Source organism: Pezoporus occidentalis, unplaced genomic scaffold (assembly GCF_034315485.1).
Source record: "Pezoporus occidentalis ecotype Australia unplaced genomic scaffold, CSIRO_AGI_Poc_V1 ctg142, whole genome shotgun sequence".
In the NCBI taxonomy this organism is placed as follows: Eukaryota; Metazoa; Chordata; class Aves; order Psittaciformes; family Psittacidae; genus Pezoporus; species Pezoporus occidentalis.
The window spans coordinates 305,973-328,256 of record NW_026913230.1 but is presented as its reverse complement, the minus strand read 5'-3'; the positions used below and the strand labels follow the sequence as shown (position 1 = coordinate 328,256).

Here is a 22,284-nt window from a genome sequence, read left to right as displayed (position 1 = left end):
TTGTCACCTGTGGACCCACATCCCCTTGAGATGCAGAGGGCCTCCTCAAAGAGCAGAGTCTGAGCGATTGCTTCCCTTCTCTGCATTAAACCTGCCTGGTTCAGTGCTTGTTCTCACTGGTGAGTCAGTTCTCTCCCAGCTGGCATGTGTTCCTGGAAAAAAAGAGTTAAAAAGAAGAAGGAGGGAACCAAACATCCTTTAAAAAGCCCCTTTGGCTCAAAAGGAGGAAAGAATCATCAGGCAGACATCTCCTGTGGCCCCACTGCTTGACAGCCCCCCGGCTCTGGGCAGGAGCCCCCCAGCACACCACACTTCGCGTTCTTCTTCCCCACATCCTGCCAGGAAAAAGTGCTGAGAGGAAATCTCCTCTGGCCAAGAGCTGCCTTTCCTCCTCTCTGGATTCGCTCCGGCTCTCCAGCCATCCTCCTGGCCAAAACCAGGAGCTGTCTCCATGCTCGCATGACTCTTAGTCATCCCCAGCACAATCAGCCGTGCTCTCATCCCTTGGGACCTTGTCTTGTTGGTACCTCTCTAACTGCCCTCTTTGGAGAAGCCCATTCCCCTCAGTTTGTGGAGACATGGGAGCCCTTCTCCACATGCACCCTTGCATTGCAAGTGCAGGCTCAGCAGCCACCTTTGTGCAGTCATTCTGGATAAGTACATCTCTTTCTGCCCATGGTTTAGAGCCAGTGTCCCTGCCACCTGCCCACTGACAGGGCTGCAGCTGGGTGCTGCTAAGAGGAGCCTTCCATCAGGACCTTCCTCCCTGTGCTTCCCAGCACTGTCAGGTGCTGACTGTAACTTCCCATCCCAGAACTACCATGAACCATCATGAACTTCTGCTGCAGTGCAGGGTTATCAAGAGATAGAGCAGAGAGCAAAGGGCACGCTGGGTCTGACTGGATGCGCTAGCATCTTGCTGACTTGAGCATCCCTAGGACCACTGGTTTGCTTCAAGCTTACTGCTTTGGAAGAGGCTCAGGGGAGGGTTAACAAAGTGCCTCATTATTGCTCCCAGGTGCCTGGCAGGTTCTTCATTAGAAAGTGGCTTTAAAAGGCCTCTCCTCCAGCCAGGCAGTGTGATGGGTTGGATGGGGTTCTAAGGGGGTTTGTAATTTCTTGAGCCCTGATGGTAATAGGGGTTGCTGTGAGCCTCAGGCTTGGAGGTACTGGGAGAGGAGGAGAGCTGGGTCCTCATGTGTTCTCCCAGCCCTGCTGAGGATAAGGAAGGGTCTGCAGGCTGGATCCAATGTGTCTCCTGGTTGGGGAGGGTGGCAAAGGCAAAGCCTGCAGCTGGCTGGGCTTGATCCTTCCTCTGCATGGTGCTGGAGTGGGGCTTGGGGATGATCCCGTGTGGCCACAGGAGCCCTCTTTGCACCAGGGATTGTGCTCTTGGTCAAAGCAAAGTAAGCTGCCCTCTTCACAGGGAGCTGCTCCAGGTTGAGCCATCTCTGTGGACCTGTTGTGTGGGTGATGGCCATGCTCCTGTGTGGGTCCTCAGGACCTGAAGCCAGCAAGATCCACCAGGCCTGAGGTAAAATGGAGTCCCCCCATTAAGAGTACAGGACTCCTTAGGGGTTTGGGTGGCAATAGCTAGGGCTCACTGGCATGCTCCTAATCCCTGGCATGGTGCAGTGGTCCCTGGGGCTGAGCCCCAGTCTGGGGCGTTAGGGTGACCCTAACAGCAGTGGGGGACCAGCAGTGGGGTGCATGCCTGGCCCCACCTCTGCGCGGGGGCTTGTCCCTGGTGGCGTCCCCAAGCTCTGCTTGTTTTGTATTTTTCCCCTCCTGTTTCAAAAACAAACAAAAAAAAGGGAATTTCTTCACTTGCGGTCTCTCAGAAAGGAGAAGCTCCCACTGGGGACGGAGCTGCTGCTCGAGAGGATCCTGCACCGCATCCCTGCTCTGTGCTGCGGGCACCGTGCTCCCTGGGGACATGGGTCCTGCTCTCCTGCTGCTGCTCACCACAGCCAGCACCTGGCACGGTAGGTCCATCGGCACCCCAAAGTGCCCCATTGTCTCCATGCTACCCTGGGGCAGTTTGGGGGTGCAGTGAGGGTTTCCTGGGTGTCTGGTGTGGGTGCTCCATCCCTCAGGTGAGGAGGGGTGACAGCCACAGTGGTGCTGGGGACAGGGCAATGCTGAACTTGGACTAAGGGGCACAAAGCTGAGCCCCCAGTTGTGTCCACTGAAAACTTGCTGTGGGCTGGGAGGGTCCCTGCTTGTGGAGGCTGCTGCTTGAAGCAGGCACTGCTGCTGCAGACAGGTTCAAGGAGCCTTGGAATTCATAGGGAGCAGGCAGGAGAACATTTCTTCTCCATGGCATTGCATGGAGAGACACCAGCTTGGCATTTGGTGCAGCCTGGGCTTAGCGGCTTTCTGAAGGTCATCCAGAGCTGGTTTATTATTGTTATTCTAGAGGGAGGGCAGTGGTGGAAAGAGGGTGTGTTGTGAAGTCTGTGTTGGCTCTGAAGCCCCGCAGTGCTGAGGACTGGCTTGTGGTTGCCTGCAGCACTGCCAGGGTAAGGCCAAGGGGTATGGAAAGGAGCTCGTAGCATAGGAAGAGCCTTGGGAATAGGGGGAAGGGAGTCTTCGCACTGTTTGGGTCTGGGCAGGGGTCAGGAAGGAGGAGAGGTTCAGCAGAACGTGTGCCCTGAGGGGAGCTACATCTGAAATAAACCTTTGTCCAGACGGGTGGGAGCTGAAGGTGCTTGGGCTGCAGTGAGGGAGTCGGAAGTCAGCTGCATCCGCACCTTGGGATGCACCTTGGGGATGTCTGAGGATCGCTGTTCTCTGGCGGTGCTGGCACACACAACAGGGCTGTGGGGCCGGGATGTGATGGAAACAGAACTTGGGCAGCCAAAAAGGGAAAGGTGAATCCGCCTGGGTTATGAGGCTGCGGAGATTGCCAAGAGGCAGTAACCCATCAACCTCAAGAGTCACTGAGCCTGTTCTGAGGTTTCCAACCAAGCAGACAGACCAGCATTACTAATCTTACATCTGAAGTGCTGGCAGCCTCTCAAACCCTGTGTGGCACTTTCCTCTTGAACTTGCTTGGGGGCACAATGAGACTTTGGTGTAAGATTCCCCCCTGGAAGGGGGCAGTCCGGGAGCAAAGAGTATCCCTGAGCCACTTCACTGTTCCTGCTTTCACCCAGCATATTTGCATCCCACTTGCTGTTGCACTGCAGGGTTTTTTTCACTTCAAGTCATGTCTTTGACATGCTGAGCTTGTCATGTCTTTTTCCATGCCTGCTCTGCTGGGTTATGAAGGCTTCAGGACTTGTAATTCCTTATGTTTGTGATACCCTGGCATGGCAGGCAGGGCCTGAGAAAGGGTGTCAGACACACGTTTGTCAGAGTACTAGCACTGTTGGCCATCTGCAGCACAAAACTGCATTGTGCCAGGGTTGTCCAAAGCCATTGCCTCAAGCTGGAGTCAGAGCCCAGCTTCCTTCTACCTCTTGGATTGCAAATGCATCTTCTGAGAGTAACCAGGGCTGATGTGTATGTCATGGTATGACCACCCATCATACCCATGGGCTCTTGCTGAGGGGAGTGTCAGGGGCTCCAATCCCAGTTTCAGATCAAGCAGCAGAAAGACTTGAAACCTGATCAGGTCACATCTGTGGTTTTGGCTGTTTTGAGAGGTCTTCCTGGGGTTTCTTTTGTTATTGTGGGTGATTTAAAGAAACCCCTGACACACACGTGATGAGCACCCTTTTCCCTGTGCCCTGCCTCACAGGTGCTGTGGGTGACTCTGGGGAAGGTGTCCTCAAACAAAGCATTTCCTTGCCATCACTGAGTGGGGAGAGCAAGGAGACCTCATGCCTAGTATGAGTGCCAGGGCCAGACCTTAGCCTAGTTATCCCCTGGGTCAAGTCGAGGTCCTGATGACTGGCTTCTGTGGTAAGGCTCTCGAGCATCTCTGTTACAACCTTCCCTTCTTCCTCACCATTTCCAAACCATCGGCAGAGGAAAGTAATGTTTTGGCTGGCATGGGAGAGGCAGGGACAGAGCCTGCAGCTGTAACTGGAGGTCAGGGTTACACAACCCAAGTGTGGTAAAACCATTGGCCAGCAGTTCCTGGCAGTGCTGCGGAAGCTGCTGGAGAGCAGCAGAGACATCCTTGGGCTTCATGCAAGATTGCACCGTGGTCAGCAGGGAGAGAGCCTGCCCAGCAGCACTGCTTCCCCATTCTGGATAGGGACCTGCTGCTCTGACTTATCCCCAGCACACACAAAGGAGTGGATGCTTGGGTGCCCTTCCCCTGCATTCAGTGTCTGCCCTGCCTGCCCTCACTGCACTTGTGTGGTGGTTGTGCTAGTGACAGGAGCCTCCAGTGACAGCCTGAAGGCTGCTGGCTTCTTCACTGTTATACAGAGCAACCACCCTGACCCTTTCTGGCCACAGTATGTCAGTGGAGGATGGTGACAACGAGGATGCAGAGTGATGTGACTCTTGTTTTTCCTGTCCTCCTGGTGTGGCCAAACCAAGGACCAGTTAGAACATGGTCTCTCCTCCCTGAGCCAGTTTGAATGCAGCTCTGCGTCAGAGGGCTTGTGTACCCCATCAAATGATGCTGAAGCCTTGGATGTGGAGGGATAGCTGAAGCAGAAAGTAGGGATAAGCATCCAATGACAGCTAAAGCAACAGAAATATGTCAAGGCCTGCTAGAAAACACACCAAAAAGGGAGAAACCTTGTACCTCATGTATGTGGAAAATGTGGGTTTGTGAAGGATTCTGGGATATGTTTTTCTCCACTTAGGGAATAAATGAGGCTTTTCCTCTTTCCACAGAAAGATAAAGGCATCACGCACACAAACCCAAACAGAAAAAAAAAGCCTCAACAGATAAAATGACAAATATTCCATGCTCTGAAGCTCCGTGTCCTCTGCTGCTTCCCACAGGAGCAGTCAAGTTGATACAGGCCTTGTTTGGGTTTCCTCTGAAAAACTATATCCTCGTCATGCACCAGTAACACTCTCCAGGGCCTTGAGTCTCATGTTCTCAGCCTGTTGTTGCATGGAGGGAAGCATCCATCCAAGACTGCTTAAACGATGCTCTTGGGCTCTTATGGATGGGCTCTGGTCTTACAGCCCTGAGCACAGCTGGAAGCACAGGGCACATTTGTACCCTGAACATAGTCTTGCTCACCACATGAGCTGTGAGCAGGGGTGGATGCTGCTGCTGCTGGTGGTGTGTTACAGGGACAGTGTCTAAGGCAGCACCAGAGAATGGATTTGCTTTAAACTGTCTTTGCTACCCATGACCATAGCAGCCTTCTCTTCCCTCCTCCCTGCAACAAGGGCTGTCATATCTGACCACTATTCCCTTTCCCTTGAAGGAACATATATGTTATATGTATACATATATGTAGCTGGATTAATGGTATCATTATAAGGTGCTTTTCCCTCTCCCACCTCCTGATGAGTTCATTCAGACTTCAGATCATTCAGCTAAAGAGCTCCTATGAGTTCAGAGCAGTCTGCTGCAGAGTTTGACCATCACAAGCCCAAACCCAGCCCCTGTTTCTGTCCCCCCCTCCCCAGAGGAGCACAGCCTGCAGTGCCCTCCTCTGCAAAGAGCATCAATTGATAAACTGGGCAGCTACCTTTATACTTAGTGTTATTTAAACCTTGGTGTGTGTCCCTTTAAGCTGTTAGCAACTGGGAGGGAAAGCAGAAGTGGGAGAATAGCCCTGGATAGGGGCTGGAGGGGGGTGCGGAGCCCCCCGAGCACAGATAGCCCTTTGCAATGTGTTTCCTGTCCTCCCGAAGGCCTGCCGTGGGGGTGGCAGTACCACTGCTTCCCCAGCCCCGCGGCACTGATTCATTTCTCACTTCCCCCCACCCTAAATATAGGTGGTGACTCAAAGAACTCGCTGACACGGCAAAACAGGGAAAGAATATTTCCCCCTGACACCGAGGGCTGGAGTGGGACCCTGGTTCCCCTTTATTCAGCCAGCAGAGAAGCCATCTTCAACATAGAGATGGCTTTGGAAACCCAGATGGGCTGTGATGCCACTGTCAGCATGGCCCAGGGTGCTCATCTACAACTGCAGCCATGGGCTTTCATGGGCTGTTCAACTTTCCTGTGTCTCAGTTTCCCACATATACTATACTATATAAAATATATAATAATGCTGACTCCTTTTGTAATGTTTTGATGGTATCTGGGAATAGAATGCACTGTGTGGTTCCATGACAAGGCATGTTGGTGTCCCTGGAAATCTAGTACCTGGTAACCAAAAAGTCAGTGCAAGGGCATACATTGACCTCCTGCTCTGCATAAGCTTTTCAGGTCTGAGCTCATCACAGCAACAGAGAGCCCCATCCACTAGACCTTACCTAAACTTCACCAAATGGTGCTATGGGCTGACCCAGTTCATTTAGCAACTCCAGCTTTGTCACAAAAGGAAAACTGTTGTAAGATGAGGCAAAACCCACCAGGAGCAGTCTGCAAGCTAGCATCAGACCTTATCGGCTCCAGATGATCGATTTTCCTGTCCCAGTACTCAGAATGTTCACATGTGGGGTTTTCTGCCTTCCCTCAATTCATTCCTAGGAGTATCAGCTGTGTCTGTCTGGTGGATAGAGAATGGAGTGCTGACAGCCAGTCTGAATGCCAGGCTCAGCCTCCTCCTGATGCTGAGCTACTCCATACTCAGCAGCGTGAACTCCAACAGAGCATCTTTAAGGACCACTTTTGCATCCTCACTCTTTCTCTTTCCTTTGTAGGCTCAGTATCCCTGGTGATCAGTCCTGACGTCCCTGCTCTGGTTGTCAGCACAGGTGATCCAGTCACCTTGCGCTGCTCAGGGAAGTCCAAAGTTGAATGGCAAACCAAAAAGGATGTATTCAGCAATGACACCAGCAGCACGCTCAGCATTCCCAAGACCACTTACAGGGACACAGGCACCTACGTGTGTGCTTATGTCAACAGCAGTGACAAGAGCATTGCAACTGTGCATCTGTTTGTACGAGGTAACCATGCTTCCCTCTTCCAACCTATGCTGGCAGAAAAGCCTCCTTCCAGGCAGGGTTCATGCCCATTACACAGCTCCTTTCTATGGCTGCGGTTGTGTGTGTGTTTGGGGACCAGTGTGGGCTCCTCGTAGGGCAGTGGCTCACCCACAACCATGTAAACCCACATAAAATGGGGCACGGGGATGAAGCACTGGAGTACAGAGCTGCATCTCCTGCATGTGTGGGAATGGCCGGAACCTCTCCCTGTATTTAACTTTGCTTTCCTTCCTGAAAAACCATGATGAAAGTCTGTTTGTTGGTGTTTTGAACAGCGAGATCTGGAAATCAGAGACCATATTAACAGTACCGCAGATAAGGGAGAGAATCACATGAATCACATCCTTACAACATGACCTGAAACCCAAAATATTCTTTTACCCCAGAAGAAGTTATACTGTGGCAGCTCCATCACTTGAGTTGACCTCTTCCTTTGTACCAGAGATTCAACCCTGGGCAGGGAAGCTGGAGGTCTGATAACTAAAACTAACACCATGATGAAGAGTTTAATTAGAAGTAATCATCCTTGCCAGGCTCTCTTGCCTCTGTGCGTTTTGGGGTTGGTTGCTGTGCTCTCCTTAAATGCCTTGGCTGAAATTGGGCTTGTCGTGTGGGTTTTTGGAGGCTGAGTCAGGCAGGCGTCGAGGAGGGCTGCCCCCAGCGTCGAACTCCCACTGGGCAGCAGTGCTGGAGATTTGCCTTTGTTGGGATGTGTTTCTGATGCATTTTCTGATCCCATTCCTTGGCTGACCTTGTCTCCTCCACAGATCCCAATAACGTGTGGAACACCCTGGCTTTCCGGGTCGGTGTGACCAGGGGTGGTAACGCTGAGCTGCCCTGTCTCATCACGGCCCCCGAGTATGGATCCAGTGTGACCCTGATAATGGATGGCGGCTCTCATCTCCCACCCGGGACCAACTATTCTTTCAGTGCTGAGAAAGGAATGACACTGTACAATGTGCAAAGCAAGCAGAAGGGCTTTTACAGATGCCAAGCAGTGATAAATGGAAAAACTGAGAAGTCACCAAGAATGAGACTGCTTGTGGAAGAAGGTAAAGGCTTGGGGTTGCTGGTGTCCTCAGGGAGATGGCAATAGCTAAGATGGCCACAACACGTAGTTAAGAAAAAACTCCTCACCAGTGGAAGGAAAGACCTGAACCTGCAGTCTTTAAAGGGTGTTTAATGGAGGCAAAATTCCATCAGCTCCTGGCAAATTACCGGCAGCGTTAAAATCTTTGCCAGCACTATCTCAGAACAGGAAAAATATCCACCTATCTCCCTGGTGTACTTCTGCAGGTCCTCAGGCCCTGATGCTCAGGTCATACCCATGGCAGAAGGTTCCTCTTCCCTTTCAACCCACAGTGCTGACTGCTGTGTTCTACCTGTACTACTCCCCATAGACACATGCACTAAAGGAGTGGTGATTGCTAGGGAAGGAGAAGGCTAGGGAAGGTAAAGAGACTGGAGAGGATGGAAAGGAAAAGGTAGCCAGGCCCTAGGGAGTCTCCAAAGCACTTAAGGTCTCTGGACCAGCTGATGCTGAATCTTTCCATGCTTGCCTTTGTGTAGCTCTGGAGAAGCCTGTGTCAGTGATGATGGATCCTATAGACCACGTGCGAATTGTGGGCGAGCCTTTCAAAGTCACTTGCAGAATAACTGCTCCTTCCCACAAGTACGATGTCAGATGGGTGACGGCAGCAAAGAACGTAAGTTGTGGAGCTTCAAGAGGGAATAGGGCTTTCCTGGAGACTGGGAGATGTAAGAACTACCCAGCCTCAAGTCACCTGCCCAGCCAATGCAGCTATTCAAGCAAGCTGTAGAAATATGAATATGGATATGTCATTTCCTTGGGATGACACAGGGTTAGGAAATACCTGTCCATGGTCAGGATCTTGCTGCAAGAGAGAAGGAAAGCGTATTGTCTCAGGTGAGTTTATTGAGCAGGAGCCACAGTACCTACTAAGGCAGCACTTGTTCATTTTGTAAGCCAGGGCTTATGAAGTAGCAAATATGTTCAGGACACCCAATTCCCCAGAGGAAAAATATGGATAATGAAAGGGAATGCACTTCAGAATATCTGTGGTGCTGGCTTTTAACTGCTGGGTGGTTAGATGGGGTTTGTTAGAAGTCCTTATTATACCTGATGTCTTTATTAAGGAGTTGAAATAACGTACGAGATATGTTTGGATCACACAATGTAAGCCCAGCTTGCAGTCAAAAGGCTGACAACAGCTATTATAACCAGAACTGATGTGGAATGTCTGCCCTGAATACTTCAGTTTAATATGCCTCTTGGTCTCCACCCAAATGGCTTTCACTGACAGTCTCCATAACCAAGCTCAGTAGCCCAGAACAAGAGGGGGTGGGTGTTTGTGCCATAAATATTCGGTTCCACCTTCTCCCTTCCAAGGAAGTGCCTGATGCTCCCTCCCTGCCTGACAGGTCTCCACAGCTCAGAATCGTAGCTTTGAGAATGAGAACTACTTCATCAGCGATGTCCTGTCCGTTCCAGCCGTGTCCATGGAAGACAGTGGGAAGTACACCTGCGTAGCTAACAACTCAGTAGGAGTCAGGAATGCCTCCACAATGCTTCGGGTAGTAGGTGAGCGCCTTGATCCTGCCTCCATCCTGTTCCTAGGTTTGTTGTTGGAAACATGGTCCTTGCTTGTGCTTGAGAGCTGTGGAGCTGCTAGGAGAAGAACTGGTGTTCCTTCCGTGTCTTGAGGGGAAGGAAGTCGTGTTTTGGATGAACACCTGAAAGCTCTGCTGAGTTTCTGTGTGTTTATAAAGATCTTTAAAACAAAAAGACCAGGAAAGGCTGGCTACAAGGAAGGGCAAGCCACATGAGCAGAGTATGGATCTTTGTCTCTTTCAGAAACAGACCCACATAAGAGGATTTGGGTATATTATATGTTTGTTTGTACCTCAAGAAGGAAAATTCATCCTTGCAGCTCATAGCTGGGGTTTGCTGATGACCCAGATTTGTGCATACCATGGCTTAGAAAGGGCTTGGTCTGTTTCCAAGTGAGAAGCCAGCAGTTCAGCTCAGCAGCCTGTCTTCTACAGGTGATCAAGGAGATACAGTTTTAGCCTCATCACTTACTAGGATATGGCATGTAAAACCTCTTTGCCCGTTCATTAAGGTTTTCCAGCTCTCCTCAGGCAGAGTGTAATCCAAGCTGCCATCACAGAGCAGCCCCTTACAGGTACTCCTCTGGCAACGTGAGCTGTTCAATGCCTCATTCCCTCCTGCAGTCTCACTGCTGAAGCTGCCCTTTCCAATAACAGTCCATTTATGAAGCTGGTAGGAGTTTATTCCATGTCTCCGGACATGCCTGCTGATGGCCATGCTCTCTTCCGTCCTCCAGAGAGAGGTTACGTGTTCCTTACCCCGCTGCAAGCCACCAGCCAGGAGGTTGCTTTGGGAGAGAGTCTGATGCTGCAGGTCCAGATTGAGGCTTACCCAAAACTTCTCCGCTGGGGCTGGGAGCACACAAACCCCCTGAAGAACACTGAGAGCACCCCAGTGCAGGGCCAGATGATGCCTGGAAACAACCGGTATGTGCTTTCTGGCTTATACCCTGGCCACGGCGTGTTTCCAGCAAGGCTTTCCTTGTGATACAGCCAGACGGAACACTGGATGTAAAGAGGGGAGCTGTTCTGCCTTTCAGTCTTCCCTTTCCGACATTATTATTAGCAAACCACAGTGAGCAGCTCTGATCAGGTCAAGGAGGACACCACCTCTGTCTGACTTGGCAGCCTTCTCTATAGAAAACCTTGCTGAAGTCAGATCCCATTTGTGGTCTGGTTGCTCAAGTGCACGCTCTCTTTGAAGGAAGACATTGCAGGGGTGGATGAACAGTACAAAACACTGAATTCCCTTGGGGCTTCTCAGACCTGCCCCATGCTCTGAGGTCTGGAGAGTGTACGCATCCAGCGGCACTGTGCACCCATGTCAAGAGGAGCCATAGGACCTCACGGAGGGCACAGGCCTGCTCTCCCAAAGCCACCAGCTAACTGAGGCCAAAGGGAGACCAAAAGAAAGGGAATAATTCCCCTTTCATTTTCTTAGAAAACAGAATTAATCCACAAGAGGAACTGCACCACTCAGCAAAGCAGAATGGATTTAGGGCAAATTATTTCTTGCATTGGGGTCTGAGAAATGGGCTGGGGCAGAATGGAGTGGGCAGTAGGGACTGTGACTTGATGGGCTAAGAAATGGAATAACTCGTTCTGCCAAAGGCAGGAGGACCAGCATCCTCTGGACCTTCAAAGGTGATGGTTCAGATGTTAAACTCTTCTTTCTGAGCTTTCACCCACCATAGCCTTTCGGAAGTGCTGTGCACTTGATGGCAAAAGGTCTTTCCTCTAAGGAAGATCAGACCTTCTCCTGCAGAAGAAGTAGCAAAAGCTGGGATCAATGCTGAGAAATGTTCACCCACTCCAGGGCATGGGAAGCAGCAGCATCTCACTGAGCAAAGACTGTAAGTGCCTGGGTTTCCTCAGAACAGCTTATTCATGGTGTTTACTCTCTCTGTGTGAACAGGTATAACAACACGCTCTTCCTTAACCGCCTGCAGGAAGGAGAAGGAGGTCTCTATATGTTTTATGCCATCAACAATGAAACCAATGCATCAGTTACCTTCAGTATCTCTTTGAAATGTAAGTGCTTTCATTGCTCTTTCATTCTGCTTGCCCTGGGGCTGCTGCCCAGCTGGTAGCAGGTAGCATGGACTACGAGGGTGCTTGCAGCCCAGTGCTCACACAACACACAGCCCAAACCCATGCATAGCACAGGGCTTCCTTCTGTTTTATCGTTGCGCACATGGAAAGTAAATCAGAGCCCAGAGAATGTGGTCATAGCATTCACTGTTCATGTGCCTTCCCCAACAGCTCCTCCAAGGCTCTGCAAAATCAAGGTGGCAGCCAACGACTCCAGCATCCTCCAGTGCATGGCCATCGGCTACCCTGCCCCACGCATTGAGTGGTACCAGTGCCCCGTTCACTCTGATAGGTAAGAAATGCCCAGGAGACCGAGCACCTCCAAGGTGCGCAGCTCCTCTTGCTAGGCTGACATCCATGGAGCAGGTAACATAGCAGAGCCTGATCAGTAACAGCAGCAGGGATGCTGCCCTCCTAAAAAGGTTCCTGGGGACTGAGGAGAGGAGCAGTTACTGTTCCTAAAGTCCTGACCTTAAAGAGTTCAGACACCTGTGATTCATGTTCTCCCAGTGCTTTTCTGAGGAACATGTGGATCCCTTGGAAAAGCGCCTTGCTGTAGAGCTACATCCTGGCTGGTCCTAGTCATCTTTCTGGGGCCTCCACAGGTCTAAATCTCCATAGAGCACAGGATTACTGAGCTACAGTGTGATGGAGACAACAGCAGCTGCCTGGTCAGGGGTTGCTGTGTCTCACACCCATTCGAGGGAACTGCTGGCAGATCACAGCTGTAGCCACATAAAGGCAGTCAAGGCTCTGTCTACACAGGGCTTTATGTTAAGAGGCAGGTCTTTAACTGGGCCAAGAGTATTAAATCACAGAACTGCATTAGTTCCCTGTGTCTCCTCCCTAGACTGATACAGGCATCAATTCATTTATGAGCAACTGTGCTGCAAGGGACACTCATTCTCCCCTGCTTGGTATCTCTGCAGATACGAGGACTATAGGCTGCTACTGAATGACTCCAATCCCCAAGTGGTGAACGTGTTGCCCTTCCGAGAGATGGAGGTGGAGAGCAGCATCCCCTTCCAGGAGCTGGGTGCCAACTTCACCTTCTGTTGTATGGCCTTTAACAGAGAGGGGAACGCTTCTGACGTGTTTCATTCACTCACCATCACCAGTAAGATACAAACTGGTAGCTTGGCAGAGTGGGGAAGGATGTGGGGGCTTTTTGAGGACCCATCTTTCTACACGTCTATCCCTATTGTCTTTCATGAGAGGTGGAATAGATTCCACAAGCCGCCTGTCCTCCCAGGAGTGGGGAGGCTTTGGCATTTGTCAGTCCTGGGAGCCATGTGGGAATTGCTGGCTGGGCAAAGGCTGAGCCATGCCATGAACACCTTATAACTGCAGGACCCAGCTCCAGAGCGCAGGAGCTGTTACCCACTGGAGTCCGGGGGTTGCATCCTTTAATGGGACTGTTCTTGCTGCACGTATCTCAGTCCCCAGTCAGTCTGACCAGTACCTGGTGCTGTTTGTGTGGAAATTGGGTGCATGAGCGGAGCCACTGCAGCTTTAAGTTTGGCATCAAGAACCTTTCTCAGTTCCCAGCAGCATTTTAGGGTGTCTGTGTGGTCAGTGCTGGGTTGTGTTGCGTACAGGGGAAGCTGAAGTGATCAGATGGGCAAAATGCTCGTAGAGGTACAGCTGAAATAAGAGTGTTTAACTCATTCCTGTGTTTTTCTCCTCCAGGAAGTGTCATGGCCCCCCCAAACAAACTCTTCAGCCCCATTCTCTCCACCTGCATCGGCACATCGGTTCTGCTGCTCCTTCTCCTGCTCTTCCTCCTCTACAAGTACCACCAGGTCAGATTCCCTGTTGTGTAGCATGGGCTGCCCAGCTTCTGCTGGCAGCCACAGGCAGGGAGCATTCAGCCTGGAGGCACCAGGCAACTGCCTCCCTCATCTCCGTTGCCTCCCAGCTTCTCCCAGGTGTTTCCTGCACTGTACCCACTCTGTTAACACCTCTCCTGCCCTGGCCCCTTAGTCCTGTAGCCCGGAGGTCAGTGTGGCTATTTCTTGGTGTCAAAGGTGCTCATTCTGGGCTGTCAGTTGCAGATGGTTTCGCTCTGGTAGCCTGAATCCACAGGCTGAATTAACAGAGGGGAAAACAAAAAGTGGTTTGCAGCTTGCAGCTACTTCTTATTCTCCTCCCTGCTTTATGCAACGTTGTCTTTATGGGGGAACAGGATGATGTTAGAAGGCGTTTGTCTCCAGGAAGACTTGGTCACTATTTTTATACAAGAACCTGCCCCATTTTCTCTGCAAGAACTCATTTGCAGCATTTAGAATCTTCTGGTTGTTTCCATAAACTGTACCCATCAACAGCCACCCCTGCTCCATCAGTGGGTGACAACCTCCTGGTTCTCAGCTCTCCCTTTTGGCACTCATCCTTTGACAGCCTATCAAGGCTGCGGATTTCACAGCAAAGTTCTGGTGCTGGTTGTCAGAAGATCCAATAGAGCCCTCTCCCAAACACCTACAGCTTTGCAGGCAGAGCTGTACTGGGCCTGTAGTCCAGAGACATGAAGGGTGCATTGATGTGCAAGTAGCTCTGAAGGAATAGCTTTTAGGAAGGTCTTGCAAGCCCAAGAGAAGCAAGATGTGTTTATAAACAGTCTCAGCCATAAGCTTCTTTAGCCATGGCTGATTGCTGCAGTGCTATAGGTGAATCGTGGAGCAGAAAGCAGCAATGCTCACCCTCTAGGAGCAGACAACAGCGAATACACTGAGTGCATGTGGCATCTTTTATAAGGGATCTCCACCAGAAACTGTGCTGCTTGGAGCATCCTGTCTGAGCCTTTTTCAGCAGCCTGCATGGGCGAGGATGTTCAGCTTTCAGGCAAAGAAAATAGAAGCAGTGTGGGGGAGAAAACAAGCAGATGCTTTGCATCAAAACTGCAGATCTGTTTGATTCAGTTATGGTCCCTCATGCCTGTGCTAACCGAGCTTTGAGCATCTCCTCACACACTGCATCCTTCTCTGCAACTATGTGGCAGTGGTGAGGAGAAGCATTCCAGCACACACCTCCTGGTAGCTGGGACCTGAGGGTCTCCATCACAGCCATGGTCATTCCACCCTGTGTCTGCCTTGATGGATCTGAGACTGCCTTTACCACGCTGGTCCTTGCCTGTCTCCTTGAACAGGAGCAAAGGCCACGCTCACAAAGCTATTTCACTGTCTGTATTTGTATGTGTGCTCCAGCCTGGCTCCTGAGCCCTCTCAACATGAAAGACAACCTGCGGCACAAGCTCTGCTCACAGGCTCCATCCAGCACTGCTTCTCCCTGTCTCGCTGGGTTACTTCTGCCATGAGATTCACAGAAAAGAGAAGAAATTCTGACTTCTCTTTCTCCGTTTCTTTTTTCCCTGTAAGGGAGGTGGGGCTGGGGCCACGCCATTGTTCTGCTGTGCTCAGCAGCACAGGGCACCAGCCAAGGGCATACAGTGCAGACATCTCCCTCCAGCGCCAGCTGGGCACTGCCAGACACTGGCCTGCTGGAACATTGCTGGTCCCAGCTCTGCCATCCCAAGTGAGGGCATGGGGCTACTTTGAGTAAGAGGCAAGAGAGCCTCCTGCAACCATGGGTCATGACTTGGAGGGCTTTGGAACAGCAAAGGGACCAGGTTGTCCAGGAAGACCCTGTCTCAATCAGTCCAGGTTCAAAGCAAGAAGTCTTTGATGGGCTGAAGCCTGTCCTCCCCTCTGTGCCTGCAGTGAGAGCTGGGACTGGGGAACCCCCGGGACTTGAGGAACATTGAATAACTGCAGTGTCTTCCTTACAGAAACCCAAGTACCAGGTGCGGTGGAAGATCATTGAGGCCTGTGAAGGGAATAACTACATCTTTATCGATCCCACTCAGCTCCCATACAATGAGAAATGGGAGTTCCCCAGGAATAACCTCCAGTTTGGTAAGAAACTTTCCTCACTGCTTGCCTGGTGGTGTGCAGCTCATCACAGAGCTGAAATGCTCCAAGGGACAGAGCCAAAGCAACTGGGCAGTATCCAAAGCTGCATCCAGGCATCACAGCAACATCCTTGCCCAGGCGTTGCTGCCCTCTTTCACACAGGGTGGCAAATCTTAGGGTACAACCTCCCTCTATTGCTCTGAGGAAGGTTGAGAGAATCATGTCCCTCCTCTGGAACAGAGCTGGTGAGCCCACGGTTGGACATGGCCCCTTTCCTACCCTCTTTGCTCACAGCAGAGTTCCCCTCAGATGTTAATCAGCTCCTGACTAAGGGATGTGTCATCTTGCCTGGGCTCAGCAGGAATCCCCTCCCACCAGACATCCTCCTTGAGGCTCATGCGGGACAACTGCTCAGTCTTTTTCTATGAAGCATCTCATAAGCACATTTTTTATTCCCTTTGCAGGAAAAACTCTTGGAGCAGGAGCCTTTGGAAAAGTGGTAGAAGCCACTGCTTTTGGGCTGGGCAAAGAAGATTCCGTCCTCAAAGTTGCTGTGAAGATGCTAAAGTGTAAGCAATCTGCAAAGGCTGAACACCCCCCCATATCCTTTGGGCAGGATGCAGGGTGTGCTCACCATGTGTTGGTGCTCCTACTTTTGTTGGATGTTCCTGTGACAAGTACTGGTGTTGGAATCACATTGCTGCCATCCTTGTAGACATGCATGGCCAAAGGCACAGGGGATGCAATTTCCTCTGAGTGTGCCTCCTCCTTTTGTTCCGTACCTGTGCCTACATCTTTTTCTGTCCTCTCCCTTCATCTCTTCCTTGCCCCTTCCTCCCTTCTTCACACAGCCTTTCCTCTCTTGTCTTGCAGCATCAGCAGACACGGACGAGCAGGAGGCTCTCATGTCTGAGCTGAAGATCATGAGTCACTTGGGACACCATGAGAACATTGTCAACCTGCTGGGAGCATGTACCTATGGAGGTAGGATCCTACAGCCCTGCTTCCCCATGGACACCTCCCGTTGCCTGCCCCTCTGAGGCTCTTCCCTCATCTCACAACAGAGAGCTGATGATCTTGGCAGTGTTTTTGAATGTGTAACTGTGCAAGGGCCCGCTTCCAGACGTGCTCATGGTGCAGTCTGGGTTCTGCTGCCCTCCCAGGGAAAGCAGTCCCCAGGACAGGCCACAGTAACATCAATTCTTAATTAACCCTTCCTGCCTCTCTCCCAGGCCCAATCCTCGTCATCACAGAGTACTGTCGCTATGGAGACCTGCTGAATTTCCTCCGGAAGAAGGCTGAATCCATCATTATCCAGGATTCTGCACTGGACATCTCTTTAGATAGTGCTGCTGATTACAAAAACATTGACCTAGAGAAGAAATACATCCGGAGGTAAGGGCAGAGTTCAGGTGGCCACAGGGTACTTGCTGGGAGAAGTCTGCTGGGGAAAGATTGAGGCCAAAGCTTTGGGGGCTTGCAGAACACCAGGATGTAAAAGCCACTGGGGCTGTGTACGTTTAGATTTGGTTACACACCCAAGTTTTTCAGTGTTTGGCAGCAGTCATTGAATATCCCAGAATAAATGCATATTTCCATCCAGTCTGTCCTCCCACAATCTGGAATCAAAACTTTCTGGCTTCCTGCACTTTTGGGCGCATGGGTTTTATAGGACAAGAGGCTGAGCACTCCCCACCAGCAAAAGGCAGCCCCTTGACAAAAGGGTACCAGTATTTGGACCTCCACACCATAAGGCACCTTCGCTCCCTTTCTGAATTGGCCTCAACACTGACTCTCCTTTCATCCTCAAGCCTCAGGCTAAGCCACTTCCCCCAGGCAGGGACTTGGTTTCTTCTCTCAGTGGATGTGAAGGGCAGAAGGTACTGCTGGAGGGTTGCTAACAGCCTGCCTCCATCTCTCTTGCTTCTGACTCAGTGACAGTGGCTTTTCGAGCCAGGGTTTGGAAATGTATGTTGAAATGAAGCCTGTGTCGTCATCATCATCTTCAGCATCATCAGATTCTGCACAAGCCAGGGGTGAGATAAAGGTTCACTTCTGAGTTTCCATGATTGCTTTATCCTGGCCCTACCCCATGTGGTTTATCCTGGGGAGCCAGGGCACAGCACAGCTTTTGGTACTCGCCAGGTTTGCATCAGCTCTTCAGCTTCACTTTGAATTCCAGGGAAAAGCCCAGAGGAAGAAGATGGAAGCAGGGAGGACCTCTGTCCCCTCAACCTCTCTGACCTCCTGCAGTTCTCCAGCCAAGTGGCCCAGGGCATGGCATTCCTCGCATCAAAGAACGTGAGTGCCAACAGGACAACTGCTCTCAGCATCCCAACTGGGAAATGCCAGTGCAGGCAGTAGGCACCATCCATCTTTGTCTGCATGGGAATTGGGATATTTTTGGATGGGGTGGCCAAGCTCAAGCAAACTGCTGCTGGAAATGGGACTCTGCTCTGTTTGCTGGGGTCAGACATGCTGTGCCATGGTGTCTGGTGTCCCTTTCAGGGCCTTTGTCTCCCAGGGGTTACAGGCAGTGTTAAGGCTGGGAACCCAGGGCTGCGTGTCCTGCTGGTCTCACCATCTTCTCCCCAGCTTTTGCACAAGGTCAGGAACTTGATGCAAAGCTTTCTTACTTTGGCAGCTTCCCCACTGCCTCAAGGACAGGGAACCAAAAGTAGCCATTGAGAGCTGTCTGCCAGAGCTGGCTCATTTGGTCAGTACCAGAGAGTCACTGTGTGACTGTTTCAGAGATGAGGACAGTGTCAACAGCCCCTGCTTCTGAGCCTCCTCCCACGGGGAAGATGATGCCCCCAGGGGTGACTGTAGCTTGAAATGTTATGTTGCACCAGCATTGCAGAGCCTGTACTCCTTATACGTGACACAGTGCCTATGGCAGGGGCTTTTCAAGCAGTACATGTTCCCTTTGCCTCTGTTACGTGTTGTTTCAGTGACAGGCCCCGGGCTGTAGGGAATTAGCTGGGACTGCTGGGGGATGTTGGCTGGGTCTCAGTTGTGCTCTCTTCTCTCCAGTGCATCCACCGTGATTTAGCAGCCAGGAATGTGCTCATATCAGATGGACGGGTAGCCAAGATCTGTGACTTTGGCCTGGCCCGGGATATCATGAATGACTCGAATTATGTTGTAAAAGGCAATGTAAGTAATTGAAATGAGGACAAGGGAAGGTACAAGGGTATTGTGCCGCTGGAGCATGAAGGATGTGGGATAGGGTAAGCTGCCAGCTTGTCCCAGGCTGCAGGACTCTGCTCTTCCAGGCCCGCCTGCCCGTGAAGTGGATGGCTCCAGAGAGCATCTTTGACTGCATTTACACAGTGCAGAGCGATGTGTGGTCTTACGGCATCCTTCTCTGGGAGATCTTCTCCCTTGGTAAGAAAGAAATGAGCTTACAAACCTCTTGTTTTCTATGGCTTTACCATTGCCCTAACATCTCAGCAAGAGTTTCCAAAGAAATGTATTCTGGATGATTTACTCTAACTCAGAACTCCCCGAAAACAAGTAGCAGAGGCTCAGGCGATGCTCCGGGCTGCTCCTAGCCACTCTATAAGGCTGGAGTGTTACAGGCTCTGACCTGTGAGTCACCTTTGCTCCTGTCACTGTCACAGGTAAAAGTCCATACCCTGGCATGGTGGTGAACAGCAAGTTCTACAGCATGGTGAAGCAGGGATACCAGATGGCCAGGCCTGACTTTGCTCCCTTGGAAATGTGAGTGGATATGATGAAGTGACACTAGGGGTGACAGGGTCGCTGGAGCTGCTTCCTGGGGGGCAGGAAGGTGGCACTGGGACCTTGGTGCAGGAGTGTATGCCCTTGAGCTTCAGGTTGGATCCTACTGGCTGCTCCTTGCTTCTGTAGGAAAGCAGGACCTGGGGCAGTCAGTGAGGATTCTGTATCCACTATCTCCTGCCTATGGACAGGAAGATGGGAGCGCTTATATGTTATATTTCTGGCCTTGGTGGGTTTTCCTCCTTTTAAAGTCAGCTAGTTTTGACTCTAGGACTGTAAGACAAGTCTGAGTAGGTTACAGGAAGGTAATGAGTTTAACCTTAAAGTACTGAAGGCATAAAGCTCCTTATTGATAGATTAGTTTATCCACTTCCATACTCACCTTTACCTGGAGCACTGCACATGCGCTGACCCTGGGTTTTATAGTCAGGGGACTGCTCAGTACTGCCTGCCTGAGAGTATGGCACAAGGAAGCACAGATCCTGCAGCACCACAGTGCAGCCATCCTGTCCCTGTTTGGCTCTGCAGGTACACCATCATGCAGGCATGTTGGAGCCTGGAGCCCACAGCAAGACCTACCTTCGACCAGATCGGCTGCTTCATCCAGAAAGAACTGGAGGTGCATAAGGAGCAGGTGAGGACTTCTGAAGAGAATGTGGGAGATGTGCTTTCCCCCTACATGAACTTAGCTCCTGGACAACTCCCCGGCTGCTGGTCCTTGCCTTTAACTGACAGGAGCAGTTTAGTCCTGGTGGGCAGTGCAGAAAGGCATCCAGATTTCCCTGTGCTCAAGGGTTAAGCCACTCCCCACCATGACCAAAGGAGGCTGGACAAAGAAATACAGCTGCTTTGCAGCAACCTCTATGGGCAGCAATAGGGGTAGTGATACTACTGGCAGCACAGCAGCCCTGCCCCATCCCATTCCCCTGGATTGGACAAAAGGCACACTCCTTTACCACTAGCCCTCCTGCAGCTCCACAAACGCATGGGCTAGCCATGCCTTGTGGGCACAAAGGGCAGCACTGACTGAGCATCCAGCCCTAGCTGGTCATCCTCTCATGTCCTACACCACTGAAGGGACTGAAACACACTTGGGGTGGGTTGTCTTTTCTTGATTTCAAGGACTACACCAACCTCCCTTCCACCACTGAGGAAGACAGTGGCTGTGATACCTCTGGCTGCTGCGAGGAGTCCTGCGAGCAAGAGGATAGCGGGCAGCCCCTTCTCAAGGGCAACAACTACCAGTTCTGTTAGCTGGTACCATTGCCCCAGGTGGATCCCATCCTCCTGGATCTGCAGAGTGCATGGTGCTGCCCTGCCTTAGGACAAAGATGCCTTCAGCTTTGGCTCTCCTTCTTCTGAAGTATGAGTGTTACTGACTCCCTCACTGAAATGACAGCGCTAGAGTGACTCAAAACCAAGACTCACCGTGGGGTCCCTGAGGCCTTACCTGAAGTGTAGCATAGGTTGTGAGGATGGGAAAATGCTCCATCTCTACAAGGTACAGAGAGGTCCCTGGCACCTGCCTCCCCATCCCCAGTGGGGCTGTGAGTATTTTGGGTTTGGAGGGTTTTTCAAATACTAGTTGCAGCCAAGTAAGTCATTCCCACACCTGAACCCTTGTGTTTTGTGAGCACATCTTGAAGCAGGAACTACTTCACACAGCAGAAGCAGTCCTCTTTCTTGGTGGTCCTGCTCTCTTCCCTTTGCCAGTTTGACCCTGGATGGTGCAGAGTGAGTGTTTAGATATAGGTAAAGCCTCTAAGCATTAAATACGCATTAACCTCTACATTTCCTCACCCAATCATCTACCTCTACACAGCTGATGCTTTGGCATGGAGTGTTTGGGTGAAGCGAGCCAAGGAGCCAGCCCCATGGTTATGTGAACCTGGGGACGAAGGGCAGTTATTTCTCAGGTAAAACACAAACATAACTGGTGTGCTTCCATGTCGGCACTGAACACATCCCAAATCCAGGAAAGAATGGCAGCTTAAACAGATCTGGAAATGATCAACATAACACACATCCTACAAACCTTCTGCATTATTAAACATGTAGCAATCACTGCCTTTGTCCCAAATACAGATATGCTCTTGTACATATTTTCCTGAGCGTATTTTTAATAGAAGAGCTGAGATAGAGAATAGTTTTTCATAAGCTAGGGCCTGATGCCCTTAAACTTATTTCTCATTGAGCTCTTGTTCGGGGCTACTAGTGCCAGTAAGGAAGTAGCTAACGAATCTTCTCAACTTCACCTGGCTCTGTACACCAGGTACAGGCACTGACAGGACTCAGGCAAACTACAGTGGGACATGACTATCACAGGTGGCCTTGGTCACACCCTGAGCAGTTAGCTTGTGGGCCACTTCTGATTATAGTAACCCTGGGTTTATGCTAACACTGAGTGATTCTTTCCTCCTTACTAAACACAAAGCTAATTTATATCTGTCAGCATTATAAAAAAAAGAAATGTTTAGCAAAATGAGTCTCTTCTAGAGCTTTAAAAGAACTGCTCTTAAAGAGGAATGGATCAGAGCACAGGTCTGCAACTCTGCTCCAACTCCTCACACACATCTTTCCCATTACAAGTTCTCAAAACCCTTCAATCTTGTGTAATGCAAAAACTTATTAAAACCAAGATTTTAAAACACTTGCTCTGAGTGGCCTGTCTGTAACGAAGGAAAACTGTAGTCCCCATGAATGGATATAATGGAGGAGTAATTTGAATTGTGATGATGGGACATCTAATAGTCACTGCATTTGAGATGAGCACATGGCAGCCACCAAGGGCAGGGGAGAGGCAGAACAGCCCTAGTGAGCAGAGACTCGGGGTTACTGCAGCAGAACCTCCTATAGCAATTGTTTAGATGCAGCAGGAGCTCCTACC

General features: G+C 50.8%; 1 protein-coding gene across 1 annotated transcript; it reads left to right on the top strand.

Annotated features, from left to right (window-relative positions):
- Nucleotides 1–1,402: 1,402 nt before the first annotated feature.
- Nucleotides 1,403–22,047, top strand: CSF1R (colony stimulating factor 1 receptor). The gene is made up of 22 exons (XM_062609917.1): nucleotides 1,403–1,534; nucleotides 1,842–1,985; nucleotides 6,742–6,987; nucleotides 7,794–8,078; nucleotides 8,596–8,732; nucleotides 9,469–9,628; nucleotides 10,395–10,584; nucleotides 11,573–11,688; nucleotides 11,920–12,040; nucleotides 12,678–12,865; nucleotides 13,438–13,550; nucleotides 15,530–15,656; nucleotides 16,118–16,222; nucleotides 16,527–16,637; nucleotides 16,886–17,048; nucleotides 17,589–17,689; nucleotides 17,836–17,954; nucleotides 18,687–18,809; nucleotides 18,929–19,040; nucleotides 19,277–19,376; nucleotides 19,926–20,031; nucleotides 20,520–22,047. Exons 2-22 carry the CDS (start codon nucleotides 1,937–1,939, stop codon nucleotides 20,649–20,651), a joined length of 2,904 nt encoding a protein of 967 aa, XP_062465901.1. The 5' UTR covers nucleotides 1,403–1,534; nucleotides 1,842–1,936; the 3' UTR covers nucleotides 20,652–22,047.
- Nucleotides 22,048–22,284: the final 237 nt, after the last annotated feature.

Bases quoted from the DNA above. Each gene is read 5' to 3' on its own strand.
- CSF1R (XM_062609917.1), top strand. From the start codon at position 1,937: ATGGGTCCTGCTCTCCTGCTGCTGCTCACCACAGCCAGCACCTGGCAC. The intron at 1,986-6,741 runs GTAGGTCCATCG...TTTCCTTTGTAG, and splicing joins CACAGCCAGCACCTGGCACG to GCTCAGTATCCCTGGTGATC. The intron at 17,690-17,835 runs GTGAGATAAAGG...TTTGAATTCCAG, and splicing joins AGATTCTGCACAAGCCAGGG to GGAAAAGCCCAGAGGAAGAA.